Source organism: Plodia interpunctella, chromosome 11 (assembly GCF_027563975.2).
Source record: "Plodia interpunctella isolate USDA-ARS_2022_Savannah chromosome 11, ilPloInte3.2, whole genome shotgun sequence".
Taxonomy (NCBI): domain Eukaryota; kingdom Metazoa; phylum Arthropoda; class Insecta; order Lepidoptera; family Pyralidae; genus Plodia; species Plodia interpunctella.
Window position 1 is genome coordinate 5,616,149 of NC_071304.1, and position 14,960 is coordinate 5,631,108.

Sequence of the window (14,960 nt, forward strand, 5' to 3'; positions counted from 1 at the left end):
GAGTTAGCCCTTTAAGCTGATTCTACTGTCTAACATCTGTCAAAGTCAGTCAGTGTCAAAAAGTCCAACTAAACGAAAACGACGAGCTGAATTGAATTTATGTAGTTTTTAGTTGGATTTGGTGTTTATTCACTTCACGTGAAGATTTCCTTCCCTGCGCTACGCTACCTACATACAAAGTATCGCGCTAGCTAAAGTAAATAAATCAAAGTCTCAGTATAATAAATTAAAATGGAAATCTCATTTAAAGGAAAAAGGATCTTGGTAACCGGTGCCGGGCAAGGTTAGTGAATATCCAATTACTTGTGGCTTGTGACGTTATCTTATGCCTAATTAGCGCTTGTTTAATCATAGTTTGCTATAAAAAAATCACAAGAAACTTCAATATTATGATTTTCAGGTATTGGTCGTGGCATTGCTGTTGAATTATGGCGAGCCGGTGCAAATATTGTTGCTCTTTCACGAACTCGATCCCACTTGGAGGCCCTACAAAGCGAGTATCCATCCATCGACATAGTAGATGTAGATATTGCAGATTGGAATAAGACTAGGGAGGTAGTAGAATCTCTTGGCCACTTTGATGCCTTGGTCAACAATGCTGCAGTTGCCATATGCGAACCTTTTTTAGAATGTTCTGCTGAATCTTATGACAAGTATGTATAATTTAGTACCTATGTAGTTATTTGTATATTTAAGTCTTTATTGTTAAACATAATAGTTTTTATGTCTAGAAATTATGCATTTAACAGCAGTATTACATGCTTTAACCAAACTATGAAGACATATCAAAAGGAAAACACAAGTACTTAATTGCTTTCATATTGTGTTATTAATGAGTTAAAAATAATTACAAAATTTTCAGGACTTTCAATGTAAATGTTAAAGCAGTTCTGAATATTAGTCAAATAGTTGCAAAAAAAATGGTTGAGAATAAAACTCGCGGAGCTATTGTCAACATATCTTCCCAAGCTTCAAAGGTAAATCAGTGATTAAATTTTATTTCTTTATAGCAGATCCGATAATTGTTATTAGATTATTAAATAGATTATTGTGAGGCTCATAATTGTTCCTTTATCTAAATAATGTTTATCTTGTATGATACAGTTTCAAAAGTGTTTTTAAGGTGAGTTGCTACAATATTAGAAAATATCTTAAAAATTTACAGGCTGCTCTTACAGATCATGCTATTTATTCTGCATCTAAGGCAGCTCTTGATGCCTTAACCCGTGCCATGGCATTGGAGCTTGGGCCTCATGGAATAAGAGTAAATGCTGTTAATCCTACAGTAATCATGACAGAAATGGCAAAAGTTGGTTGGTCTGAGCCAGCCAAGGCAAATGAAATGAAGGCAAAAATTCCTTTAAACAGGTAAAGATATTTTAGTTGCAACATATTTTCAAGAATCTCACCCATACATTTTTATTATTATTATAGTTTTACCCGTGCAAAACCAGGTCGGGCTGCTAATAAATAAATATATTAGGACAAATCACACAGATTGAGCTAGCCCCAAAGTAAGTTCGAGACTTGTGTTATGGGATACTAACTCAACGATACTATATTTTATAATAAATACATATATAGATAAACATCCAAGACCCGGGCCAATCAGAAAAAGATCATTTTCCATCATGACCTCACCGGGGATCGAACCCGGGACCTCTTGGTTCAATGGCAAGAATCTTACCACTGCGCCACCGAGGTCGTCAAAATAAGGGCTGTGAATAGATATTTTGTCAACCATTCCTGGTTTTCCCAGCAAGCACCTGAAGGGTGATCAGTCCTATTTAGGGACCATTTCACACATTGTTGACGACCATATTTAACAGTTTTATTTAACGTTAATATCTTGATCTTGACCTCTTAAGGTGACATTGAAAAATCACATAATGATAAGAAGAGTTAGATATACATTTATCAAATGTTAGTTATAGGAATAATTTAATATTACTGAAATATATATATGTTATTGGTATTCAATGATGTGCACAAATTAATTTTAAATGTATTCCAGGACCAAGATTTCATTTATTTGTGGCCCTTGTGGTCCTGCAGGTAGGCTTTATTTCTAATAGGCTTGGGTAACAATACCAACACTGTCATCGTTCAGAATTTTTATTTTCGTGTAAGGACTTACACGACGTTTTGACACAATGCCACATTTATGGAAAGAAGATAACGTTCAGGAGAAGATGACATTCTGTTTCCAGTGTATAATAAGCTTTATTGTTTTAGATTCGGTGAGGTGTCAGAAGTTGTAAATGCTGTAGTATTTCTGCTAAGCGAGAAAGCCAGTATGATCAACGGCGTCGAGCTGCCCATTGATGGAGGTTTTCTAGCTACATAAAATCCCATCATTTTGCCTATAGCAACTACTCGAATTAGGCATTTTTATTTTTGTATTTTTTTTACCAAAGAATTTCCAGATAAAAATCATTTTTTTTTACATATTACTTATTATTGTATAAAAATATAAACAGCCGAATATTATAAGCAAATACAAATTTATTTTTAAAATTCGGACGTTAATGTATATTATACTAATTAATCGATGCCATATTATATTTTGTACATTATGTTTAAACATTAACATAATGTGTGTAATAATACCTAATAATTAAACTAACAAACTCTTGACCAACCAATTTATGGTAACTACCTACTTACAACTTTCTTTAGCTACAATATAAATGTACATTTATGATGATTCTATTACACCTTTTGGTGTAATTAAAACTCGATGCAAATTTAATCGAATATAAGTACCTACCTAATTCATATTATAATTATAATTATTTATAAATTAAATGTCTCCATTAGATTAAACTTCTTCGCAATTAAATTATTCATTAAAGTTTCGTTTCGTTAAATAAATTTGATTCTTTGTTACTTTAAATTGTTTTATTTAACGAGAAAACTAATCAGTATAAAAGCGTAGGTATATCAACTGAAAGTTTAGTTTTCGGCCAAATATCACAATAACAGGTTAAAAAAAGGATATAGGGTAGGTACTGCTGGGCAAAGGTCTCCCCCCAAGTCTTTCCAAGCCGCTCTATTCGATACAAAAATAAAAATTATTTCAAATCAATTCTGCCTGAGGTCGTAATTCGAATTTTGAGTTCAATTTTATTACATAATTGATGATGATTGATTTGAAAACCATTTTTAATTTATCAGATCCATTTTGCACGCGGAAAGCTAAGCCGCCGTGTAATTCGGCTCGTGATGTCACTCTTTTAGTGATTTCTTCATTCGCTCGCACACAATGACGTCACCTCGAACTCAATTCGGCGAAAGACGACATTTGGAAAATGTAACTAAGTGTGGCGAAGACATTAAGTACATAGCCTGTACGCGCGAAGACCTGATATAACGTACAAACATCAGACTGAAAGGACAAGTCTAGAAATATGTCATTTTGGTATTCACGCATTCGCAGCGATCTTTATGTTCTTGACATAGCATAACGGATAACCCCTCACACAATTACTGGTGCCGCTCACAAGCACTAGAACGACTACATGCGTAAATCGACATTATTTAGTTTTGATGATGTCAAGGAGAATAAGCGTGTCCTGCGTGCCGACAATGATCTTACAACTAAGGATACCAAAAATCTGGCAAATTGAGAATAGAAAAAGTGGAAAAGTTGTCGGGTTTTCATGTCTTAAGTTCCTATAATAGGGAGAAAACTACTTACCTGTTGGGTACCTACTTATAATTAATTAGGTAGTTCACGAATAGGTAGGTACATGACGTTAAGTCCCGTTGTAACTTATTATCAACCGGTAGGCATATCTACCTAGTGCTTAAGTAGTTTTCTTCCAAATCATACGTACAATTCCTACTACTTAGTTCTTAATTTCATTCTGTTTAACATTCTTATCTAAAATACCTACCTACCCTGTTTGTTTTTACTCCGCTTTCTTATCAGCCGTCACACACACCAATGATATTGATTATTTAATAATATTTAAGACTTTTACAAAACAAATACATCACTTCAAGTGAACCATTCTGACAAAAAACATGAATCAAATTTTTAAAGGAAAACGAATACTAGTCACTGGCGGGTGTAGAGGTAAGTCGACCATATCCTACATAATAAGCACATCAAAATAGTATAAAGTTAATACATATATATTTATACTTACTTATCTACATAATATAGGTAAGTACCACTTGATTATAAATAAGACTTAAGCTTACATTGAATTCATTAACTAGGTACTTAGGTACCTACAGCTACTAGTTAAAGCTGATTGGTACATGGTAATAAGGAAAACATGTATAAGTGCGTATTGTACATAACTAGGAAGGTACCTGTGGTAAGAGAATGTAATCACTACGTTTTAGTAGGTACTATAGTGATAGGTATACTAGACTATTCCTACCTAGCACCCAATAGGTAGGTGCATTATATATAATAAATCGAACCCGGGACCTCTCGGTTCAGGGGTGAGCACTTTACCACTGCGCCACCGAGGTCGTCAAGGTATATATGTATAGGTACTAGCTTCGCTCCCGTGGGAATTTCGGGATAAAAAGTACCCTGTGTTATTCCAAGTCCTTTTCTACCCGTGTGCCAAATTTCATAACAAACGGTCCAGTAGATAATTGCGTGAAGAGGTAACAAACAAATTTACTTTTGCATTTATATTACTTGGGATTATATATAGTATAAAACACAATGTGAATAATATTATGTAAGTAGGTAGTATCAACACAATAAAGATAATTACCATAAGTAGACGATTGATGTCATAATTATTATGTATGACATTATTAAATTAATTGCTATACATTTAAAAATGTATGATAATGATGTTACCTAACAGACGTTTCAATTCATCTAAATAAAAACACCGAATACATAATCATTTAAGTACACCTATGTCCTATGTATAAGAGATGATCGACTATCGCCATTTGCTTCTAACAACCCACCATTTGCTTCTAACAACCGCCAGGTATCGGCTATGGCATCGCAGTAGAACTATGGAGACAAGGAGCTTCAGTCGTGGCGCTTTCCAGTATAAAGGAAAACCTGCTAAAACTGAAGAGCCAATACCCGACAATAGAGGTTGTTTGTGTGGACTTACTGGACTGGGATAGGACCAGGGAGGCGGTGGAATCCTTGGGAGTGTTCGATGGACTAGTAAATAATGCTGGCGTCGCGTTGAACCAACCATTCCTGGAATGCACTAAAGAATATTTTGATGAGTAAGACAGCACATATATATCTATGTTATTTCCTAATGAGGCGCGTAATATGTAAAACTAAATGTGCATGAACATTTTCACGTGCATGGTGAAGAAGCCGAAAAAGAAATCCTTCAAATAGATAGCTCATCGTCTAGAAACTAACTCGAGTAGCTATTTAACAAAGCTGCCCATTTTCTTCTTATAGGTTGATGTAATTATTAAATTTTCAGGACAATTGCCGTCAATGTAAGAGCAGTTGTAAATGTGAGCCAAATAGTTGCCAAGAAAATGATTCAAAATGGAATAAAAGGTTCGATAGTGAACATATCGTCGCAAGCATCAAAGGTAAGCTCTATTTAGTATATATAGTATTTGACACTTCATTTCTCTTCATAAAAATGATGTCAATATTATTATTAACTTACTAAAATGTATATATTAGGCAGCACTTAAAGACCACGTATCCTACTGTGGATCCAAGGCGGCCGTAGATGGTATAACCCGTGTGATGGCATTGGAGTTGGGACCCTATGGAATACGATCAAACACTGTTAACCCTACAGTCATCATGACTGAAATGGGACGTAAAGTATGGTCAGAGCCCTCGAAGTCACATGGCATGCTCTCCAAAATACCCTTGGGAAGGTAAGACTGGATTATCCCGCACACTAGCGATAAATTTATTTTCTTAATTATCGAAAGCTAGTACTTACTACAAATTGGCTTTATTAGAAAGTAGTTTAAATTAGTTAGTTTTTTACTAAAAAGAAAATATGAGTCAAAAATTAAAAAAAACAAACAACATCCTTATCGTAAATTGTGACTAAATCCTTACATATTATAAAACAAAGTCCTCTGCCGCGTTTTCCGTTAATCCGTTTAGTATATTGTTCGCTATATACTAAACGGTTTAATAACAACATAACAGATTAATACTACTGCACGGATTTTACCAATAGATAGTGTAGTTCATGCCTGAGAAAGGTTTAGGTGTATAATTTATTATGTTTTTACCCGAGCGAAGCCGGGACGGCCGCTACTGTTGTATAATGGAAAACTATAATAAGTACATACTAGTTAAGTACCTATATCTAATAAATCCGTTACCTAGTTAGTAGCATAATCTCCTGTGCCATTTTCAAGTCTTAGCTATAAAAGAAATCGATAAAAATGAATGTCATTACAGCGCTAGACTCGGGAACTTCTTCGTGGGTTTTTACAAAATACCTATCTGAAAATTTCATGCATGTAGACTACATGAAATATTTAAATCTATTAACGTGGCACAAAAATTCATGTGTGTCTGTCACAGATGTCTGTATATTTATTATACTAAGCATTATTCGATAAAATAATATTTTTCAGGTTTGGCGAAGTGCATGAAGTAGTGAATGCAGTTTTATTTCTCTTGAGCGATCAAGCAAGCATGATTTCTGGAGTCCACTTGCCTATTGACGGAGGTTTTTTGGCATTATAATTTTATGAGATAATAAAGCAAATACCGATTATGTTTTACTCAATTTATTGTGTCAAATTAATTCATGGACATAGGAAACAATTCAAGAATAACGAGTTATATGATGTATATCGTAATGGATATTATGCTAAGGTAGGCTAGCATAGATGTGATTTATAAATGAAAATATACCACATGGTGAGTTCCAACCATAAAAATGGCATTCACATATTCGCGCGTGTGACGAAGGGAGCAAACCTCCCGGGGTCCAACTGCTATGTCCAACTGGTAGTACCACGAGAACGTTACTTAACCCAAGGTTTAACTGTCAGAAAACTTTTAGAAGCATATTACATTTATTGAACATGTCCCCCGCTGTTTAGCACATCGATCCGCGATAGAAAGCGGTATACGGTGTTACTATAAACACCGGCAACCTCGCAAGACCCTGTATACAGGGTACTCGTATGTGCGGGTACGAATTTTCTTTAATTACATAACTTTTGTCTTTGTTGAATTACGATAGTTGTTTTTCTTTCTAGTGCTATATCTAATTTTATGCTACTTACTACTTTAAGAGTGTAATGATTGCAGTCTTGTTCATGTTGAATCGGTTTATTCTTTTCAATATTTAAATAGTATACAAACTTTTTATTTTAGCCAATCAATTATATTTTATAACATCGAATAATGTTTAACATTAAAGAAAAAGTTAGGATCAAATTTATTTTTAAATTGGATTGGCTAAATTGTTTTTGGAAATAACGATGACGGCCATTTTGTAATACTTCCATACTAATACGAATGAGAAAGTCGGTCAGTTTGTCACGCTTTCACGGCTAAACCGCTGGGCCGATTTTTATGAAATTTGAAATACTTACATATATTTAAGGACCCGAGGACAAACATAGCAATCGCTATTATATAACAATAAAATTAGTATGGGTACTATATTAGCACACATGTAATCAGACATTTCTGTACAACACGAATATGTGAGTGCGAAGGTACATAATAATGTTTCTAAACCTTTTGATTTGCACGTGAATGCTGTTACTCGCCTTGGAGGGAACAAATACTTTCAAATACTTAAATTTAGAATTTATAATATCCAATAAAAGCCCATCATTCTAAATCCCTTATTCAATCTAAGACTACTAATATCGATTTATTCCCTCCTTCCATTGCAGTTTAACGAGTAAATTTTCGAAATATAGAATGCATACCTCAAAGCATAAATATTAATCGGTACAAGACACGCAGCTACACAAGACACGCAGCTACACAAGACTCGACCAATCAAAATGTATGCATAGAATAACAGCAAAACAATCGAATGACATTAATACTACAACAGTTATGTATGTATTTAATTCCATTACTTACGATATTGTAAAAAACAGTGTGTCAACTTAACTATATACCTTATAGTAACTATATACAAAATCCAAGTCCATATTTCTTCGATTGGAGCGTAGACTAAACGCTAGGAGCAAGCCACGCCAATTCGCAACGCAAACGGCACTGAGCTTCTGTCCAGTCTCGACGCTCGACACTGGACACTGACACAGTCCTTCAAGCGATTGGACATCCACAAAACAGTTACATCATCAAATAATACAGTAGAACCCTTCATTGGTTTAAATAAGGTGGTGATTGGTCTTGAGTATAAAATAAATCAATTTCAGCAATCTGCATTCAATGATAATAAAATGCTTTATATACCCTGTAGACTAAACGACTTACAGACATGATATAATGCAGTATTAAAACTAATCACAATGTGCAATTTTAATAAGGAACGAAGAAATCAAACATGTGAAGTAATTGAAAATTGTATAATGGAGGGGTAATATAGTTTTAGTTTGAGAGTAATAACATATCAATGGAGATATAAATGTTAAAAATTTTACATGGGTGTCAAAGTAGAAACTAAATCTTTGCAACACACCCCTAAAAACAAATCTAAAACGTATTTACATTAAATTGAACCTAATTCTCAGTCATATTTAAGAGAATGATGGTCCAATTCCAATCAAAGTACATACAAACACAATTACCAATGCCTCGAGCCAGATTCAATACATTTGTGTACAGACCTTATGAAGTAATATTTACAAACTTCCAATAAAAATCGCCCATATCCATAAAAACATAGTCTTGAACAAACAAGAATTTATATACGACCACTGTTGATAATTATATGAGGATTCAACAAATATAGACCATACTGTGATCCGCCGTGCACATGAACCGTGACCACATCACACTGGAAGTCTTGGGTAAATAATGCAAGTTACAGAAGAGAGACGTTAGGAAATAAATTATTTACTATCTGCAAACATAGTCATCTGTCGCGTACAGTCACAAGCATCAATATGTACACGTTATTATATTTATTTGCATGCTAATGTAGATGCTAGAAAAACCAAATTTTGGTAAATATTTTATGAGATGAGATCATAAGATAAGATTTCTTTTAAATGTGACGATTGTTGTAGAAATGTCTGAATATCTACATGAAAGTCACGTCACAACAATTTAGGTAAATAGACATCACATATATTTCTCCAGAAAGTATTTAGTTATTTTATGCAATTAGATATATGCCTTTTTCAAGCCAAGCTCTATACAATTTAAGTCAAATTGAATTAGCAAACCTTACTTAGATAAAACTATGGCAGTGTCAACAGCAATTTAAGTCAAAAGTGTAATTCCTAATTTCATTAACGAAATTTAGTGTACAGGGCACAATGACAATTGGTGCGATCTATAAATTCTCCGACCTTTTTTAACGTCAGGTTCAAATATTAATTTTCGGATCTAACTTGGGCTTGAATTTAAGCACATTATTATTCTAAGCACAAACAAACACTAAATATCCTTACAGAGTAGCCGACTGAATTACAATATTGGTCACGTGTACAATAATAATTTTGGAAGACGAAACTAAGATTTTGCAAAACTAAAGTCTGAAAAAGATATTGCACAAAATATTTTGGGCTAAATTATATACATACATATTCTGAAATTGAAGGCAATATCAGTGGTACCTTCAGTGGATAATAAGTGATTTTACAACATCAAACACTATGAAATCAAGAAAAGCAAAATGCACTTTCTGGTAAGCTTGATTCAAATTGCAAAAGTCCCCTAAATATTTAACTTTTAGCAATTACATGCCGCCTCCGACGACATTATTCACGAAAATGAAATAATCGTAGGTTTCTATACCTCTATTTAAATCACAAATTCAATTATCATAAAATATAGCATGCATCCCAATAGTCAAACAGGAGAAAGACAAATACTTCGTTCGTTTCCGGATGATTCACAATAAACTTACGTCTAAATACAACTGAGCATAAAGTACAACGGATGCGCGGATAGGCCTATAATTAATATCTACGTTTATAAAAGTCGTCCTCCCATTTCATTTAGTCCACTCGTAACCTTAGTCTAAGTTAAATAATTTACAATATAATATGAACGATAACATGAATGCATACAAAACGTTTGCTCAGTCGCGTCGGATGCGGAGACGGTTAGGGGTCGGGCGCGAGCGAGCCCGGGCAGCGCCGCTTGGCGGGACGCGGCCCTCACCGCCACTCCGCCACGGCCGCCACCGCGCCGCCCGCTTGCGTCGCCGCGCCCCCCGCGCCCCCGGCGCCCCCAGCGACCGCTGCTGCTGGGTCAAATCAGAGTACTGATCACCCGTCTGGTACATGAATATTCTACCTTCTTTAACATGAGGCTCATTTTTAAATTGAGCTAAAATACCAGGGGACTTACTATCATTTCTGAATGCTATTCAGGTCAGGACCTAAATTCTTACAGTGATATCAATTTTTAATACTAGAGAATTTTTTTTTGTTTGTAATGGATAAACTTAAAAACTACTGGGCCGATTTTGATGAAATTTGGCAGTGATAGACGAAACCTTCTGGAGTGACCAAGGCAACTTTTTTATTATGGTTTTACTTTCGAATCCTACTCGTGCCACGTGTGTTTGTATACCAATCTGACTCAAGTATAGTAAGTTTTCATCGACCACCACTTGCTTCCGGTGAAGGAAAACATCGTGAGACACAACAACAAGGAAAACAACCTGCAACACTGGTTGATTCAATTAACTTGTGTGTGAAATGGAGAAGGCAATGGCAAACCACTCCATTAATGATGCCAAGAAAGTTGTTGTGTGTTTCATTCCACGTAATGACCCTAAGTCATAAGGAATACGACTATGAAGAAGAATACAAAAGGAGATCAAAAAATTCGCAGATTGGGGAGGAAAGAAATTAATATAAAATATAGTTCTATCTTTCCTCTAATTAATAATATCATAATTATAATCTCCTTTACTCCTACTGCATTTCTCAGATCTTTCTATTAACTCAGTTTTCTTCATAATTGAAGATTGAATCTTCCAGTATACAATTTCTTAATCGACGACAGCTAAATGGTTAGTTACAGAATTACATTGAAACTATAATATATACTTTTAAAGAGATGCTTATTCAATAGAGTATAATATACACATATTATGTGAGAAATTACCCCCGATCACTCGCCTTACCCTCCCGCATCTCGCGAACTTTTTGACCCAACCTGTTAACTGGTAACGAGCCTGTTGCGCCAGTTTGATAAGACGCGCCTGTTTATAATTTGTAAACAATTAAACTTACCAGCTTCCTGTTCTTGGTTCTGTTCGTGACGTCTAATCGTACGGTCGTTACCACCCGCCTGGTAGTTTCCTCGTGGTCCTCCTGCAATGTTGGGTAAAATATTATTGTAATCGCACTACAATTAATAATTTTAGCTTTATTTTTAAGTTTATTTAAATTTAAATAATAAAATTAAATTTGAAAAAATATCTAATAAATAGATAGGTAATCATCCACTTATTATTAATTGAAAATAATGTCTGCTTTATGGGCATGGACGTCGATAGAGTGCCTATCGATCGGGAAATCAATAGAGGTCACCTGTTATTTAATACCAAAATAAACGTGGCCAGTGCTCGAGTGCGTCTCGACTAAGTGATCATGACGAGACACACGACTGTCATCTATCGTGCGAGTTTGATGTCGACAAGGAGATGAGAGATGTTTGATAACCAAGAATACTAGGAAGATAGGAAAGGAGAATCCCAGTTTTCGTTACAGTTAAAAATATTGAATAATGACGTACCGAATTTAAGCATATTCCAGTCAAACATGTAATCATATGTAAATCCTTGTCGATGGAATAGTGTACGGAACAGCTGCCGGAGGTGGCTGTAGTCGGGCCTCTCTTCGAAGCGGAGTCGTCGGCAGTACTTCAGGTACAACTGGAACTCGATTGGGTGGTTCTGGAAATAAACATTGCAATATTAAAATATTTCATCTTTCAAACTATATTGATGTTTGGAGAAAATACTGCAACTTTAACATATACTTGAGAGGTGGTAGTAAAAGGTTAACTAATAATATTTAGAACAAATTATGTATTTCGATGATTTGAATGTGCTGTAAATATCCACAAATATATTGTCTTAAAATAATACATTGGGTTTTCGTGGGATGACGAAATCACAAATTTATGGTTTGTTTTGTTATAACAAACATATCTTCAAGTTCTAGCGTTTATTCCGATTTCAATGTAGGGTTTATTAATAATAACCAGTTGCCAGGCTTGCTTCATCTCAATTGTTTATAACATTATCAATGACTGAAAACAGAGTCACTACATTTGTACATTTTGGTAGTTTTCAGACTGAGACTCCTGACTTCATTTTGTGGATTGTTGATTGATTCTTAATTTGGCTGGGGAAATATTTGGTAACTTACATTGTAAGGAGAAAATCAAAATGTCCAGTGATTGCATAACATATTGAGTACTCACTTTACATAGTTCATCAAAAGGTGTGGACAGTTTCTTTTCAGATATTCTTTCATACTTTTGGCGCTTTGTAGCAGCTTTGAGCCCCTGCCATGGTAGACTGCCACGATTAAAATACATCAACACATATCCAAGAGACTCCAAGTCGTCACGACGTGACTGCTCTATGCCCAAGTGGGTGTTTATTGATGCATATCTGGCTGTGCCTGTAAATGAATGTAAAAAAAATTAGAACCAACAAATTTTTATTTTAGTGTAGTTGTATGCTTTATTGTTAATTAAAATTGTGTTTGGTTACCTGTCAAGTTTTTGTTTTCTCTGTATGGAATATGCTGCAATGTGCGTGGATCTTTGTACTTCTTTGCTAAGCCAAAATCTATAATATAAACTAAATTCCCTTTTTTACCTAAGCCCATAAGAAAATTATCGGGTTTGATATCTCTGAAAAATTAAACATGAAAATATTAGTTATAAAACCTTGTGAAAGACGTAATTGAAGCATAGTTTCACTAGAAAATTACATGTAATTTTCTACAAATTATCTTGATAATTTGTATATTTATAAATATACAAATATAATAATGTCTAAGATAATGTATATATTAATCTCTCTCTTCTGAGCATTTTCCAGGGTTCACTTTCCTACTCTTTTGTCTCCACTTTTCATGGTTGTTGGCATCCCTAGTTGCCGACCACTGGCACGCATCCTTGACTACATCAAGCCAGCATTTCTAGGGTTGGCCCCTTCTGCCAGGGCAAGAGGAAGTGGCATAGCCAGACATTTGTTCTCTATGTAATTTTCATCTATTCAAAATGAATTAAAAAATATATATTTCATAAACTCAATATACCTATCTAAATTATTCTTTTTTATGTACTTATAGGTATATAATGTAAGTTTTTGTGACAACCATGTTTTGACACAACCATAAATCTATGCATAAGGCAGTGAATTCCCATTACAAAGGTAAAAAAATTAATACACATGCCTATGAATGAAACTCCTGTAGTGTATATCTTGAATACGGGTAATGAGTTGGTCAGCGAGGATGAGCACAGTCTTGAGTGAGAATCGACGTGAGCAGAAATTAAATAGGTCTTCAAGTGATGGACCAAGAAGCTCCATTACCATTACATTGTAGTCTCCTTCTGAACCACACCATTTTATTGCCGGAATACCAACTGTCAAATAACAACCACACTTCATAACTATCAATATTATGGAATTTGTGTATGTTGGATGTGCTGTAGACTGTACAAGAGATACACAGGCCTGTTCATTAGAGTTGGTATAAAAGCATAGATGGGTTTATTCCAAATATTGAACTAGTTTCTTCCCAAAAACTTATCCAGCAAACGGGTTTGCAGTGGACTGTATAGGAAGAAACTGTGGGAAATTATTGGAATAAACCAAACTCTGTACATGACAAATTAATCATGGACAGCTCTGTGCATAATATGCTGATAGGGACCATTATGCTAACATTTCATATTCCATACTCTTGCATAATAAACTTTGTTTTAACAATAGTGTTTCTGATACTAGCATTCTTACCTCCTCCTTGCATAAGTTTATAAAATTTGCTTTCTATATGTAGCTGTGGGTGCCTTGTTTTTATACATTCTAGTTTGATAGCTACCTCCTCTTTGGTCACTATATTAGTTCCTGTAAAATAACAATACGATTTATTACACTACCAAAATGATCTAACCAGATTATAAATCATGGACGAGAAACAAGTTCAAGAGGATATCACATGTCCAATGACTCCTCATGATGTATAATCAATAAAATATCAAGGATAACAACATGCTATTTCAGATTTTGGATTTCACTTCACAACTGCATTCCAGACTCCTTGTAATATCTGAATTATCTATTTCGAAACAAAAAAAATGCAGCTGGCCTACTATGACCATCTTTCTTTGTTTACAATCGTCCTTTGGCATACTTACCAAGATAAATATCTCCAAAGGATCCTGAGCCAATTTTGCGACCCAGCCGGTATTTATTACCAACACGAAGCTCCATTTTCTTATTATAGAAGAGATATAATCACAATAATATCATTGACCACCGAATCATTACAGGACGGCCATATTGCAATAGACGCAGATGTCTATTTGGGTAAACTGTTTAATTTTGGGTGGAATAGGTTCCTTGATTTTACGTTGTAACAAAGTTCAGGATCTTGATAATGCTATATCAAAACTTTAGCTTTAATCGAATGTGCTTTTATTACATAAAATGAATTAGAAAATTAATAGAACGACCTAGCTACACACGCACACGAGGAATTTTAGTACAACTAGGGAAAAATAATGTTGAATATGGCAGCACAATGAATAAGAAAAAAAGATAGCAACACACATTTTCATTTTAATTACTCGAAATAAATAATTAATAAAGAATCTAAGA

General features: G+C 34.6%; 3 protein-coding genes across 5 annotated transcripts; 2 read left to right on the top strand and 1 right to left on the bottom strand.

Annotated features, from left to right (window-relative positions):
- Positions 1–56: 56 nt before the first annotated feature.
- On the top strand, positions 57–2,889 carry LOC128673456 (L-xylulose reductase-like). Its single transcript, XM_053751301.1, has 5 exons — positions 57–283; positions 401–653; positions 863–977; positions 1,166–1,368; positions 2,236–2,889. Exons 1-5 carry the CDS (start codon positions 232–234, stop codon positions 2,345–2,347), a joined length of 735 nt encoding a protein of 244 aa, XP_053607276.1. The 5' UTR covers positions 57–231; the 3' UTR covers positions 2,348–2,889.
- Positions 2,890–3,918: 1,029 nt separating this feature from the next.
- LOC128673457 (D-erythrulose reductase-like) lies at positions 3,919–6,725 on the top strand. Its single transcript, XM_053751302.2, has 5 exons — positions 3,919–4,081; positions 4,971–5,223; positions 5,436–5,550; positions 5,648–5,850; positions 6,571–6,725. The coding sequence occupies exons 1-5, from the start codon at positions 4,030–4,032 to the stop codon at positions 6,680–6,682; spliced, it is 735 nt and encodes a 244-aa protein (XP_053607277.1). The 5' UTR covers positions 3,919–4,029; the 3' UTR covers positions 6,683–6,725.
- Positions 6,726–7,406: 681 nt separating this feature from the next.
- dco (discs overgrown) lies at positions 7,407–14,863 on the bottom strand. Of its 3 annotated transcripts, none has more exons than XM_053751299.2 (8): positions 14,498–14,863; positions 14,097–14,207; positions 13,531–13,723; positions 12,840–12,982; positions 12,545–12,747; positions 11,852–12,011; positions 11,347–11,427; positions 7,407–10,346 (listed from the first exon to the last, which is right to left on the bottom strand). In XM_053751299.2, exons 1-8 carry the CDS (start codon positions 14,571–14,573, stop codon positions 10,261–10,263), a joined length of 1,053 nt encoding a protein of 350 aa, XP_053607274.1. In that variant the 5' UTR covers positions 14,574–14,863; the 3' UTR covers positions 7,407–10,260. The 3 variants fall into 3 exon arrangements, with proteins under 3 accessions (XP_053607274.1, XP_053607273.1, XP_053607275.1); XM_053751298.2 differs by having other exon boundaries at positions 7,407–10,349; XM_053751300.2 differs by lacking the exon at positions 7,407–10,346 and adding an exon at positions 10,357–10,379.
- Between the last annotated feature and the right edge of the window lie 97 nt (positions 14,864–14,960).

Coding starts and splice junctions, on each gene's coding strand:
- dco (XM_053751298.2), bottom strand. CDS start 14,573: ATGGAGCTTCGTGTTGGTAATAAATACCGGCTGGGTCGCAAAATTGGC. Junction 12,012..12,544: donor CTTTTGATGAACTATGTAAA/GTGAGTACTCAA, acceptor GTTTATTTCCAG/AACCACCCAATCGAGTTCCA. Junction 10,350..11,346: donor GAACCAAGAACAGGAAGCTG/GTAAGTTTAATT, acceptor GATTTGACCCAG/CAGCAGCGGTCGCTGGGGGC.
- LOC128673457 (XM_053751302.2), top strand. CDS start 4,030: ATGAATCAAATTTTTAAAGGAAAACGAATACTAGTCACTGGCGGGTGT. Junction 4,082..4,970: donor AGTCACTGGCGGGTGTAGAG/GTAAGTCGACCA, acceptor AACAACCGCCAG/GTATCGGCTATGGCATCGCA. Junction 5,551..5,647: donor TATCGTCGCAAGCATCAAAG/GTAAGCTCTATT, acceptor TGTATATATTAG/GCAGCACTTAAAGACCACGT.
- LOC128673456 (XM_053751301.1), top strand. CDS start 232: ATGGAAATCTCATTTAAAGGAAAAAGGATCTTGGTAACCGGTGCCGGG. Junction 978..1,165: donor TATCTTCCCAAGCTTCAAAG/GTAAATCAGTGA, acceptor AAAAATTTACAG/GCTGCTCTTACAGATCATGC. Junction 1,369..2,235: donor GCAAAAATTCCTTTAAACAG/GTAAAGATATTT, acceptor TTATTGTTTTAG/ATTCGGTGAGGTGTCAGAAG.